This window comes from Oncorhynchus gorbuscha, linkage group LG13, assembly GCF_021184085.1.
Source record: "Oncorhynchus gorbuscha isolate QuinsamMale2020 ecotype Even-year linkage group LG13, OgorEven_v1.0, whole genome shotgun sequence".
NCBI lineage: Eukaryota > Metazoa > Chordata > Actinopteri > Salmoniformes > Salmonidae > Oncorhynchus > Oncorhynchus gorbuscha.
Window position 1 is genome coordinate 75,470,900 of NC_060185.1, and position 13,156 is coordinate 75,484,055.

Genomic DNA, 13,156 nt, shown 5'->3' on the forward strand with positions numbered 1-13,156 from the left:
GACATTTCAAATGTCATATCATGTCTATATACATTTAAAGTACAAAAAGGAAAATAAATCAACATAAATAAGGGTTGTATGTGCTCCTGAGTGGCGCAGCGGTCTAAGGCACTGCATCTCAGTGCTAGAGACGTCACTACAGACCCTGGTTTGATTCCAGGCTGTATCACAACTGGCTGTGATTGGGAGTCCCGTAGGGCGGTGCATAACCAGCGTCGTTAGGGTTTGGCCAGAGTAGGCTGTCATTGTAAATAAGAATATGTGTCTCTAATATGGTCATACATTTGGCAGAAGGTTAGGAAGTGCAGCTCAGTTTCCACCTTATTTTGTGGGCAGAGTGCACATAGCCTGTCTTCTCTTGAGAGCCAGGTCTGCCTATGGCAACCTTTCTCAATAGCAAGGCTATGCTCACTGAGTCTGTACATAGTCAAAGCATTCCTTAATTTTGGGTCAGTTACAGTGGTCAGGTATTCTGCCACTGTGTACTCTCTGTTTAGGGTAAAATAGCATTCTAGTTTGCTCTGTTTTTTTATTAATTATTTCCAATGTGTCAAGTAATTCTCTTTTTGTTTTCTTATGATTTGGTTTGGTCTAATTGCGTTGCTGTCCTGGGGCTCTGTGGGATCTGTTTGTGTTTGTGAACAGAGCCCCAGGACCAGCTTGCTTAGGGGACTCTTCTCCAGGTTCATCTCTCTGTGGGTGATGGCTTTGCTACGGAAGATTTGGGAATCACTTCCTTTTAGGTGGTTGAAGACTTTAATGGCTCTTTTCTAGATTTTATTTCTCTCTATCTCTCTCTCTCTCCTCCTTCATTCTCTCACACAAGTCATTATCAACACTGATCCCTGGACTTAAAATTGCCATTGTTTCTCTTGTTTTATTCGCATGCCAACACAATTAATAAGCCAGTAATAATAAAAAAGGTCTCTATTTCGAGATGGCAGAGGCTGAGGAGTGTGTATTTTAGTGCTTATCACTCACGGGGGGTTTACAGTAAGTGTGTGTACAGGGAAAACATACATACACACCCCCACACACAAATGCCTGCAGACAAAAGAGTGTGCCCATCAAATGGTTTTCTCTGCATTCCAATTGGACTTCATTTATATATTATGTAATATGACAACCACATGGCTCTCACCTTTTTAAGTAAGAAAGACAGAGTAGGGGAGAGAGAGCTTGTTAGTGCTTTGAGAAATACTTGGAATCCGATTGTGCTTGCAGAGCTAGGCCTTGCGTTGTCAAGTCGATAACGTTTCAATTATGCTCTCAACTTGGATGTTTTTGCTAAAATGGCAGTTCACTTTTAGTATTCATGCCCCCTCTAATAAATTCCCCTTCTCCCCTCACCTCAATCAGATATATTCAACATAAATTTCAAAATATGATGTTAACTTGATGCTCAAGTCTCCTTGGCAAAACACCAGTAATAAATCCTTGAGCCTTAAGAAAAAACTAAAGTAGCTTGATTTTCAAGAAACTCCATTGTAATCATCTTCACAACACTGCAGAGTCCCCTTGTTATGAAAGGCTAATGGAACGGGAATGACACAATACCTTGTGTCGGAACCTCACGACAGGTCGATAGGGTGGCGGCACGAATCCCTCCTCCTTGCCGGGCCTCCCCTCGACGACTCCCACTCCCACTCCGAGGGAGACCATTCCCAACAAGAATGCCAGTGAGCACCATCTGGGTGTCTTCATTGGTCTGATCCTGTAAAAAAAAGAAAAGAGTAGTGAGCAGTTCAGCAGACCCCTTCAACCGTGGCTGCAGTTCAATATCGGTTGGGGGCCTGAGACCATAAATCAACCAAGCTGTAATTAGTGTAGACAATGGACATTGCAAATATGTCGTTGGTTTAAACTAATGCTTTCAATAAGTGCCTTACACTCAACGAAGAAGATTAGATCTGCTTTTGAATCAAGTAAAGGGAAATAGGTAAATAAAGATAAAGGAAGACAAAAGAGTCAATGTATTAGGATAACGATGGTGATGAATTGGCATTAGTTAAAAATAAGTAACTGTGAGAGAGAACACATTGCTTAATACAAACATTTTCATTAGTTGCTGCAACATAGTAACATCCAAATGCTATTTACAGAAGATATAGTGGCACACCGGAAAATTATTCCTACACTATCTACTGTACTAAAGCAATAAAGTCACATTCTGAATATCACTCGTCTTCAATTATTCATTACACAGTATGAAAACAAGTTTGACCTTATCACGATGGCAATCAAACCAAACACCATGTGTGGAAAAAAAATTATTTCCTTATAAACTACGGAAAGACAATGCAGGCTAACATAAAACAGCTTCAACATGTGTTCCAGTCACTGTTTTAGTGTCTCTTTTTTCAATTGAACTACATGAGAGCTAAAGGTACTACTGAGTGAAACTGCTCGAACTTTGGTGAATGTCGCTGCTTTAAAGTCCTCCTCACATCACAACCCTAGAATAACTGACATCAGGGGTATGACCCCGTTCCCCTGTTGTTCTGAGTATTAGACATATCTCAACAACGCTGGCAGGGCTCGTGCCCACATGCTGTTTCCATAGGTCAAGGGTCAAATTCACAAAAGGAATGTGATACAAAGATCTGCTGTAAAACCAGGAAGTGTTCATAATGTGTTCGTGTGACTTGTTGGCTTCCTCTGTGCTTGCAGTAGGTTTGCAAAAGTGCAAACCCCAGAACTCCAGGCAAGCTAAAGCAAACACTGGTACTACAGGCAGACTAAAGCAAATACTGGTACTACAGGCAGACTAAAGCAAACACTGGTACTCCAGGCAGACTAAAGCAAACACTGGTACTACAGGCAGACAAAAGCAAACACTGGTACTCCAGGCAGACTGAAGAAAACACTGGTACTCCAGGCAGACTAAAGCAAACACTGGTACTCCAGGCAGACTGAAGCAAACACTGGTACTCCAGGCAGACTAAAGCAAACACTACAGGCAGACTAAAGCAAATACTGGTACTCCAGGCAGACTAAAGCAAATACTGGTACTCCAGGCAGACTAAAGCAAATACTGGTACTCCAGGCAGACTAAAGCAAACACTGGTACTCCAGGCAGACTAAAGCAAACACTACAGGCAGACTAAAGCAAATACTGGTACTCCAGGCAGACTAAAGCAAACACTGGTACTCCAGGCAGACTAAAGCAAACACTGGTACTCCAGGCAGACTAAAGCAAACACTACAGCCAGACTAAAGCAAATACTGGTACTCCATGCAGACTAAAGCAAACACTGGTACTCCAGGCAGACTAAAGCAAATACTGGTACTACAGGCAGACTAAAGCAAACACTGGTACTCCAGGCAGACTAAAGCAAACACTGGTACTACAGGCAGACAAAAGCAAACACTGGTACTCCAGGCAGACTGAAGAAAACACTGGTACTCCAGGCAGACTAAAGCAAACACTGGTACTCCAGGCAGACTGAAGCAAACACTGGTACTCCAGGCAGACTAAAGCAAACACTACAGGCAGACTAAAGCAAATACTGGTACTCCAGGCAGACTAAAGCAAATACTGGTACTCCAGGCAGACTAAAGCAAATACTGGTACTCCAGGCAGACTAAAGCAAACACTGGTACTCCAGGCAGACTAAAGCAAACACTACAGGCAGACTAAAGCAAATACTGGTACTCCAGGCAGACTAAAGCAAACACTGGTACTCCAGGCAGACTAAAGCAAACACTGGTACTCCAGGCAGACTAAAGCAAACACTACAGCCAGACTAAAGCAAATACTGGTACTCCATGCAGACTAAAGCAAACACTGGTACTCCAGGCAGACTAAAGCAAACACTGGTACTCCAGGCAGACTAAAGCCAACACTGGTACTCCAGGCAGACTAAAGGAAACACTGGTACTACAGGCAGACTAAAGCAAACACTGGTACTCCAGGCAGACTGAAGAAAACACTGGTACTCCAGGCAGACTAAAGCAAACACTGGTACTCCAGGCAGACTAAAGCAATCACTGGTACTCCAGGCAGACTAAAGCAAACACTGGTACTCCAGGCAGACTAAAGCAAACACTGGTACTACAGGCAGACTAAAGCAAACACTGGTACTCCAGGCAGACTGAAGAAAACACTGGTACTCCAGGCAGACTAAAGCAAACACTGGTACTCCAGGCAGACTAAAGCAAACACTGGTACTACAGGCAAGCTAAAGCAAACACTGGTACTACAGGCAAGCTAAAGCAAACACTGGTACTACAGGCAGACTAAAGCAAACACTGGTACTACAGGCAGACTAAAGCAAACACTGGTACTCCAGGCAGACTGAAGAAAACACGGGTACTCCAGGCAGACTAAAGCAAACACTGGTACTCCAGGCAGACTAAAGCAAACACTGGTACTCCAGGCAGACTAAAGCAAACACTGGTACTCCAGGCAGACTAAAGCAAACACTGGTACTACAGGCAGACTAAAGCAAACACTGGTACTCCAGGCAGACTGAAGAAAACACTGGTACTCCAGGCAGACTGAAGCAAACACTGGTACTCCAGGCAGACTAAAGCAAACACTACAGGCAGACTAAAGCAAATACTGGTACTCCAGGCAGACTAAAGCAAATACTGGTACTCCAGGCAGACTAAAGAAAACACTGGTACTCCAGGCAGACTAAAGCAAACACTACAGGCAGACTAAAGCAAATACTGGTACTCCAGGCAGACTAAAGCAAACACTGGTATTCCAGGCAGACTAAAGCAAACACTGGTACTCCAGGCAGACTAAAGCAAACACTGGTACTCCAGGCAGACTAAAGCAAACACTGGTACTCCAGGCAGACTAAAGCAAACACTACAGGCAGACTAAAGCAAATACTGGTACTCCAGGCAGACTAAAGCAAATACTGGTACTCCAGGCAGACTAAAGAAAACACTGGTACTCCAGGCAGACTAAAGCAAAAACTACAGGCAGACTAAAGCAAATACTGGTACTCCAGGCAGACTAAAGCAAACACTGGTACTCCAGGCAGACTAAAGCAAACACTGGTACTCCAGGCAGACTAAAGCAAACACTACAGCCAGACTAAAGCAAATACTGGTACTCCAGGCAGACTAAAGCAAACACTGGTACTCCAGGCAGACTAAAGCAAACACTGGTACTCCAGGCAGACTAAAGCCAACACTGGTACTACAGGCAGACTAAAGGAAACACTGGTACTACAGGCAGACTAAAGCAAACACTGGTACTCCAGGCAGACTGAAGAAAACACTGGTACTCCAGGCAGACTAAAGCAAACACTGGTACTCCAGGCAGACTAAAGCAATCACTGGTACTCCAGGCAGACTAAAGCAAACACTGGTACTCCAGGCAGACTAAAGCAAACACTGGTACTACAGGCAGACTAAAGCAAACACTGGTACTCCAGGCAGACTGAAGAAAACACTGGTACTCCAGGCAGACTAAAGCAAACACTGGTACTCCAGGCAGACTAAAGCAAACACTGGTACTACAGGCAAGCTAAAGCAAACACTGGTACTACAGGCAAGCTAAAGCAAACACTGGTACTACAGGCAGACTAAAGCAAACACTGGTACTACAGGCAGACTAAAGCAAACACTGGTACTCCAGGCAGACTGAAGAAAACACTGGTACTCCAGGCAGACTAAAGCAAACACTGGTACTCCAGGCAGACTAAAGCAAACACTGGTACTCCAGGCAGACTAAAGCAAACACTGGTACTCCAGGCAGACTAAAGCAAACACTGGTACTACAGGCAGACTAAAGCAAACACTGGTACTCCAGGCAGACTGAAGAAAACACTGGTACTCCAGGCAGACTAAAGCAAACACTGGGACTCCAGGCAGACTAAAGCAAACACTGGTACTACAGGCAAGCTAAAGCAAACACTGGTACTACAGGCAAGCTAAAGCAAACACTGGTACTACAGGCAGACTAAAGCAAACACGGGTACTCCAGGTAGACTAAAGCAAACACTGGTACTCCAGGCAGACTAAAGCAAACACTACAGGCAGACTAAAGCAAATACTGGTACTCCAGGCAGACTAAAGCAAACACTGGTACTCCAGGCAGACTAAAGCAAACACTGGTACTCCAGGCAGACTAAAGCAAACACTGGTACTCGGGCAGACTAAGGCAAACACTACAGGCAGGCTAAAGCAAACACTGGTACTCCAGGCAGACTAAAGCAAACACTGGTACTCCAGGCAGACTAAAGCAAACACTGGTACTCCAGGCAGACTAAAGCAAACACTACAGGCAGACTAAAGCAAATACTGGTACTCCAGGCAGACTAAAGCAAACACTGGTACTCCAGGCAGACTAAAGCAAACACTGGTACTCCAGGCAGACTAAAGCCAACACTGGTACTCCAGGCAGACTAAAGCAAACACTGGTACTACAGGCAGACTAAAGCAAACACTGGTACTCCAGGAAGACTGAAGAAAACACTGGTACTCCAGGCAGACTAAAGCAAACACTGGTACTCCAGGCAGACTAAAGCAAACACTGGTACTCCAGGCAGACTAAAGCAAACACTGGTACTCCAGGCAGACTAAAGCAAACACTGGTACTACAGGCAGACTAAAGCAAACACTGGTACTCCAGGCAGACTGAAGAAAACACTGGTACTCCAGGCAGACTAAAGCAAACACTGGTACTCCAGGCAGACTAAAGCAAACACTGGTACTACAGGCAGACTAAAGCAAACACTGGTACTCCAGGCAGACTGAAGAAAACACTGGTACTACAGGCAGACTAAAGCAAACACTGGTACTCCAGGCAGACTAAAGCAAACACTACAGGCAGACTAAAGCAAATACTGGTACTCCAGGCAGACTAAAGCAAACACTGGTACTCCAGGCAGGCTAAAGCAAACACTGGTACTCCAGGCAGACTAAAGCAAACACTGGTACTCCAGGCAGACTAAAGCAAACACTGGTACTCCAGGCAGACTAAAGCAAACACTGGTACTCCAGGCAGACTAAAGCAAACACTACAGGCAGACTAAAGCAAATACTGGTACTCCAGGCAGACTAGAGGAAACACTGGTACTCCAGGCAGACTAAAGCAAACACTGGTACTCCAGGCAGACTAAAGCAAACACTGGTACTCCAGGCAGACTAAAGCAAACACTGGTACTACAGGCAGACTAAAGCAAACACTGGTACTCCAGGCAGACTGAAGAAAACACTGGTACTCCAGGCAGACTAAAGCAAACACTGGGACTCCAGGCAGACTAAAGCAAACACTGGTACTACAGGCAAGCTAAAGCAAACACTGGTACTACAGGCAAGCTAAAGCAAACACTGGTACTACAGGCAGACTAAAGCAAACACGGGTACTCCAGGTAGACTAAAGCAAACACTGGTACTCCAGGCAGACTAAAGCAAACACTACAGGCAGACTAAAGCAAATACTGGTACTCCAGGCAGACTAAAGCAAACACTGGTACTCCAGGCAGACTAAAGCAAACACTGGTACTCCAGGCAGACTAAAGCAAACACTGGTACTCGGGCAGACTAAGGCAAACACTACAGGCAGGCTAAAGCAAACACTGGTACTCCAGGCAGACTAAAGCAAACACTGGTACTCCAGGCAGACTAAAGCAAACACTGGTACTCCAGGCAGACTAAAGCAAACACTACAGGCAGACTAAAGCAAATACTGGTACTCCAGGCAGACTAAAGCAAACACTGGTACTCCAGGCAGACTAAAGCAAACACTGGTACTCCAGGCAGACTAAAGCCAACACTGGTACTCCAGGCAGACTAAAGCAAACACTGGTACTACAGGCAGACTAAAGCAAACACTGGTACTCCAGGAAGACTGAAGAAAACACTGGTACTCCAGGCAGACTAAAGCAAACACTGGTACTCCAGGCAGACTAAAGCAAACACTGGTACTCCAGGCAGACTAAAGCAAACACTGGTACTCCAGGCAGACTAAAGCAAACACTGGTACTACAGGCAGACTAAAGCAAACACTGGTACTCCAGGCAGACTGAAGAAAACACTGGTACTCCAGGCAGACTAAAGCAAACACTGGTACTCCAGGCAGACTAAAGCAAACACTGGTACTACAGGCAGACTAAAGCAAACACTGGTACTCCAGGCAGACTGAAGAAAACACTGGTACTACAGGCAGACTAAAGCAAACACTGGTACTCCAGGCAGACTAAAGCAAACACTACAGGCAGACTAAAGCAAATACTGGTACTCCAGGCAGACTAAAGCAAACACTGGTACTCCAGGCAGGCTAAAGCAAACACTGGTACTCCAGGCAGACTAAAGCAAACACTGGTACTCCAGGCAGACTAAAGCAAACACTGGTACTCCAGGCAGACTAAAGCAAACACTGGTACTCCAGGCAGACTAAAGCAAACACTACAGGCAGACTAAAGCAAATACTGGTACTCCAGGCAGACTAGAGGAAACACTGGTACTCCAGGCAGACTAAAGCAAACACTGGTACTCCAGGCAGACTAAAGCAAACACTGGTACTCCAGGCAGACTAAAGCAAACACTGGTACTACAGGCAGACTAAAGCAAACACTGGTACTCCAGGCAGACTGAAGAAAACACTGGTACTCCAGGCAGACTAAAGCAAACACTGGGACTCCAGGCAGACTAAAGCAAACACTGGTACTACAGGCAAGCTAAAGCAAACACTGGTACTACAGGCAGACTAAAGCAAACACTGGTACTACAGGCAGACTAAAGCAAACACTGGGACTCCAGGCAGACTAAAGCAAACACTGGTACTCCAGGCAGACTGTAGCAAACACTCCAGGCAGACTAAAGCAAACACTGGTACTACAGGCAAGCTAAAGCAAACACTGGTACTCCAGGCAGACTAAAGCAAACACTAGTACTCCAGGCAGACTAAAGCAAACACTGGTACTACAGGCAGACTAAAGCAAACACTGGTACTCCAGTCAGACTAAAGCAAACACTGGTACTCCAGGCAGACTGTAGCAAACACTACAGGCAGACAAAAGCAAATACTGGTACTCCAGGCAGACTAAAGAAAACACTGATACTCCAGGCAGACTAAAGCAAACATTACAGGCAGACTAAAGCAGATACTGGTACTCCAGGCAGACTAAAGCAAACACTGGTACTCCAGGCAGACTAAAGCAAACACTGGGACTCCAGGCAGACTAAAGCAAACACTGGTACTACAGGCAAGCTAAAGCAAACACTGGTACTACAGGCAAGCTAAAGCAAACACTGGTACTACAGGCAGACTAAAGCAAACACGGGTACTCCAGGTAGACTAAAGCAAACACTGGTACTCCAGGCAGACTAAAGCAAACACTACAGGCAGACTAAAGCAAATACTGGTACTCCAGGCAGACTAAAGCAAACACTGGTACTCCAGGCAGACTAAAGCAAACACTGGTACTCCAGGCAGACTAAAGCAAACACTGGTACTCGGGCAGACTAAGGCAAACACTACAGGCAGGCTAAAGCAAACACTGGTACTCCAGGCAGACTAAAGCAAACACTGGTACTCCAGGCAGACTAAAGCAAACACTGGTACTCCAGGCAGACTAAAGCAAACACTACAGGCAGACTAAAGCAAATACTGGTACTCCAGGCAGACTAAAGCAAACACTGGTACTCCAGGCAGACTAAAGCAAACACTGGTACTCCAGGCAGACTAAAGCCAACACTGGTACTCCAGGCAGACTAAAGCAAACACTGGTACTACAGGCAGACTAAAGCAAACACTGGTACTCCAGGAAGACTGAAGAAAACACTGGTACTCCAGGCAGACTAAAGCAAACACTGGTACTCCAGGCAGACTAAAGCAAACACTGGTACTCCAGGCAGACTAAAGCAAACACTGGTACTCCAGGCAGACTAAAGCAAACACTGGTACTACAGGCAGACTAAAGCAAACACTGGTACTCCAGGCAGACTGAAGAAAACACTGGTACTCCAGGCAGACTAAAGCAAACACTGGTACTCCAGGCAGACTAAAGCAAACACTGGTACTACAGGCAGACTAAAGCAAACACTGGTACTCCAGGCAGACTGAAGAAAACACTGGTACTACAGGCAGACTAAAGCAAACACTGGTACTCCAGGCAGACTAAAGCAAACACTACAGGCAGACTAAAGCAAATACTGGTACTCCAGGCAGACTAAAGCAAACACTGGTACTCCAGGCAGGCTAAAGCAAACACTGGTACTCCAGGCAGACTAAAGCAAACACTGGTACTCCAGGCAGACTAAAGCAAACACTGGTACTCCAGGCAGACTAAAGCAAACACTGGTACTCCAGGCAGACTAAAGCAAACACTACAGGCAGACTAAAGCAAATACTGGTACTCCAGGCAGACTAGAGGAAACACTGGTACTCCAGGCAGACTAAAGCAAACACTGGTACTCCAGGCAGACTAAAGCAAACACTGGTACTCCAGGCAGACTAAAGCAAACACTGGTACTACAGGCAGACTAAAGCAAACACTGGTACTCCAGGCAGACTGAAGAAAACACTGGTACTCCAGGCAGACTAAAGCAAACACTGGGACTCCAGGCAGACTAAAGCAAACACTGGTACTACAGGCAAGCTAAAGCAAACACTGGTACTACAGGCAGGCTAAAGCAAACACTGGTACTACAGGCAGACTAAAGCAAACACGGGTACTCCAGGTAGACTAAAGCAAACACTGGTACTCCAGGCAGACTAAAGCAAACACTACAGGCAGACTAAAGCAAATACTGGTACTCCAGGCAGACTAAAGCAAACACTGGTACTCCAGGCAGACTAAAGCAAACACTGGTACTCCAGGCAGACTAAAGCAAACACTGGTACTCGGGCAGACTAAGGCAAACACTACAGGCAGGCTAAAGCAAACACTGGTACTCCAGGCAGACTAAAGCAAACACTGGTACTCCAGGCAGACTAAAGCAAACACTGGTACTCCAGGCAGACTAAAGCAAACACTACAGGCAGACTAAAGCAAATACTGGTACTCCAGGCAGACTAAAGCAAACACTGGTACTCCAGGCAGACTAAAGCAAACACTGGTACTCCAGGCAGACTAAAGCCAACACTGGTACTCCAGGCAGACTAAAGCAAACACTGGTACTACAGGCAGACTAAAGCAAACACTGGTACTCCAGGAAGACTGAAGAAAACACTGGTACTCCAGGCAGACTAAAGCAAACACTGGTACTCCAGGCAGACTAAAGCAAACACTGGTACTCCAGGCAGACTAAAGCAAACACTGGTACTCCAGGCAGACTAAAGCAAACACTGGTACTACAGGCAGACTAAAGCAAACACTGGTACTCCAGGCAGACTGAAGAAAACACTGGTACTCCAGGCAGACTAAAGCAAACACTGGTACTCCAGGCAGACTAAAGCAAACACTGGTACTACAGGCAGACTAAAGCAAACACTGGTACTCCAGGCAGACTGAAGAAAACACTGGTACTACAGGCAGACTAAAGCAAACACTGGTACTCCAGGCAGACTAAAGCAAACACTACAGGCAGACTAAAGCAAATACTGGTACTCCAGGCAGACTAAAGCAAACACTGGTACTCCAGGCAGGCTAAAGCAAACACTGGTACTCCAGGCAGACTAAAGCAAACACTGGTACTCCAGGCAGACTAAAGCAAACACTGGTACTCCAGGCAGACTAAAGCAAACACTGGTACTCCAGGCAGACTAAAGCAAACACTACAGGCAGACTAAAGCAAATACTGGTACTCCAGGCAGACTAGAGGAAACACTGGTACTCCAGGCAGACTAAAGCAAACACTGGTACTCCAGGCAGACTAAAGCAAACACTGGTACTCCAGGCAGACTAAAGCAAACACTGGTACTACAGGCAGACTAAAGCAAACACTGGTACTCCAGGCAGACTGAAGAAAACACTGGTACTCCAGGCAGACTAAAGCAAACACTGGGACTCCAGGCAGACTAAAGCAAACACTGGTACTACAGGCAAGCTAAAGCAAACACTGGTACTACAGGCAGACTAAAGCAAACACTGGTACTACAGGCAGACTAAAGCAAACACTGGGACTCCAGGCAGACTAAAGCAAACACTGGTACTCCAGGCAGACTGTAGCAAACACTCCAGGCAGACTAAAGCAAACACTGGTACTACAGGCAAGCTAAAGCAAACACTGGTACTCCAGGCAGACTAAAGCAAACACTAGTACTCCAGGCAGACTAAAGCAAACACTGGTACTACAGGCAGACTAAAGCAAACACTGGTACTCCAGTCAGACTAAAGCAAACACTGGTACTCCAGGCAGACTGTAGCAAACACTACAGGCAGACAAAAGCAAATACTGGTACTCCAGGCAGACTAAAGAAAACACTGATACTCCAGGCAGACTAAAGCAAACATTACAGGCAGACTAAAGCAGATACTGGTACTCCAGGCAGACTAAAGCAAACACTGGTACTCCAGGCAGACTAAAGCAAACACTGGTACTCCAGGCAGACTAAAGCAAACACTGGTACTCCAGGCAGACTAAAGCAAACACTACAGGCAGACTAAAGCAAATACTGGTACTCCAGGCAGACTAAAGCAAACACTGGTACTCCAGGCAGACTAAGGCAAACACTGGTACTACAGGCAGACTAAAGCAAACACTGGTACTACAGGCAGACTAAAGCAAACACTGGTACTCCAGGCAGACTGAAGAAAACACTGGTACTCCAGGCAGACTAAAGCAAACACTGGTACTCCAGGCAGACTAAAGCAAACACTGGTACTCCAGGCAGACTAAAGCAAACACTGGTACTACAGGCAGACTAAAGCAAACACTGGTACTCCAGGCAGACTGAAGAAAACACTGGTACTCCAGGCAGACTAAAGCAAACACTGGTACTCCAGGCAGACTAAAGCAAACACTGGTACTCCAGGCAGACTAAAGCAAACACTGGTACTCCAGGCAGACTAAAGCAAACACTGGTACTACAGGCAGACTGAAGAAAACACTGGTACTACAGGCAGACTAAAATGTTCAAATACACTGCTCCAAAAAATAAAGGGAACACTTGTGGTGTTACTACAGCCTGTAGTGTGGTTTTCCACTTTAATTTTGAGTGTGACTCCAAATCCAGACCTCCATGGGTTGATAAATTTGATTTCCATTGATAATTTTTGTGTGATTTTGATGTCAGCACATTCAACTA

General features: G+C 45.7%; 1 protein-coding gene across 4 annotated transcripts in view; it reads right to left on the reverse strand.

Moving 5' to 3' along the window:
* LOC123993523 (follistatin-related protein 5-like) overlaps positions 1–13,156 on the reverse strand; it is a 234,127-nt gene that overhangs the window by 203,443 nt on the left and 17,528 nt on the right. For all 4 annotated transcript variants that reach the window (XM_046295752.1, XM_046295753.1, XM_046295754.1 and 1 more), the window contains exon 2: positions 1,558–1,714. In XM_046295752.1, the coding sequence (XP_046151708.1) occupies positions 1,558–1,714 (157 nt within the window). The remainder of the gene's footprint in view (positions 1–1,557; positions 1,715–13,156) is intronic.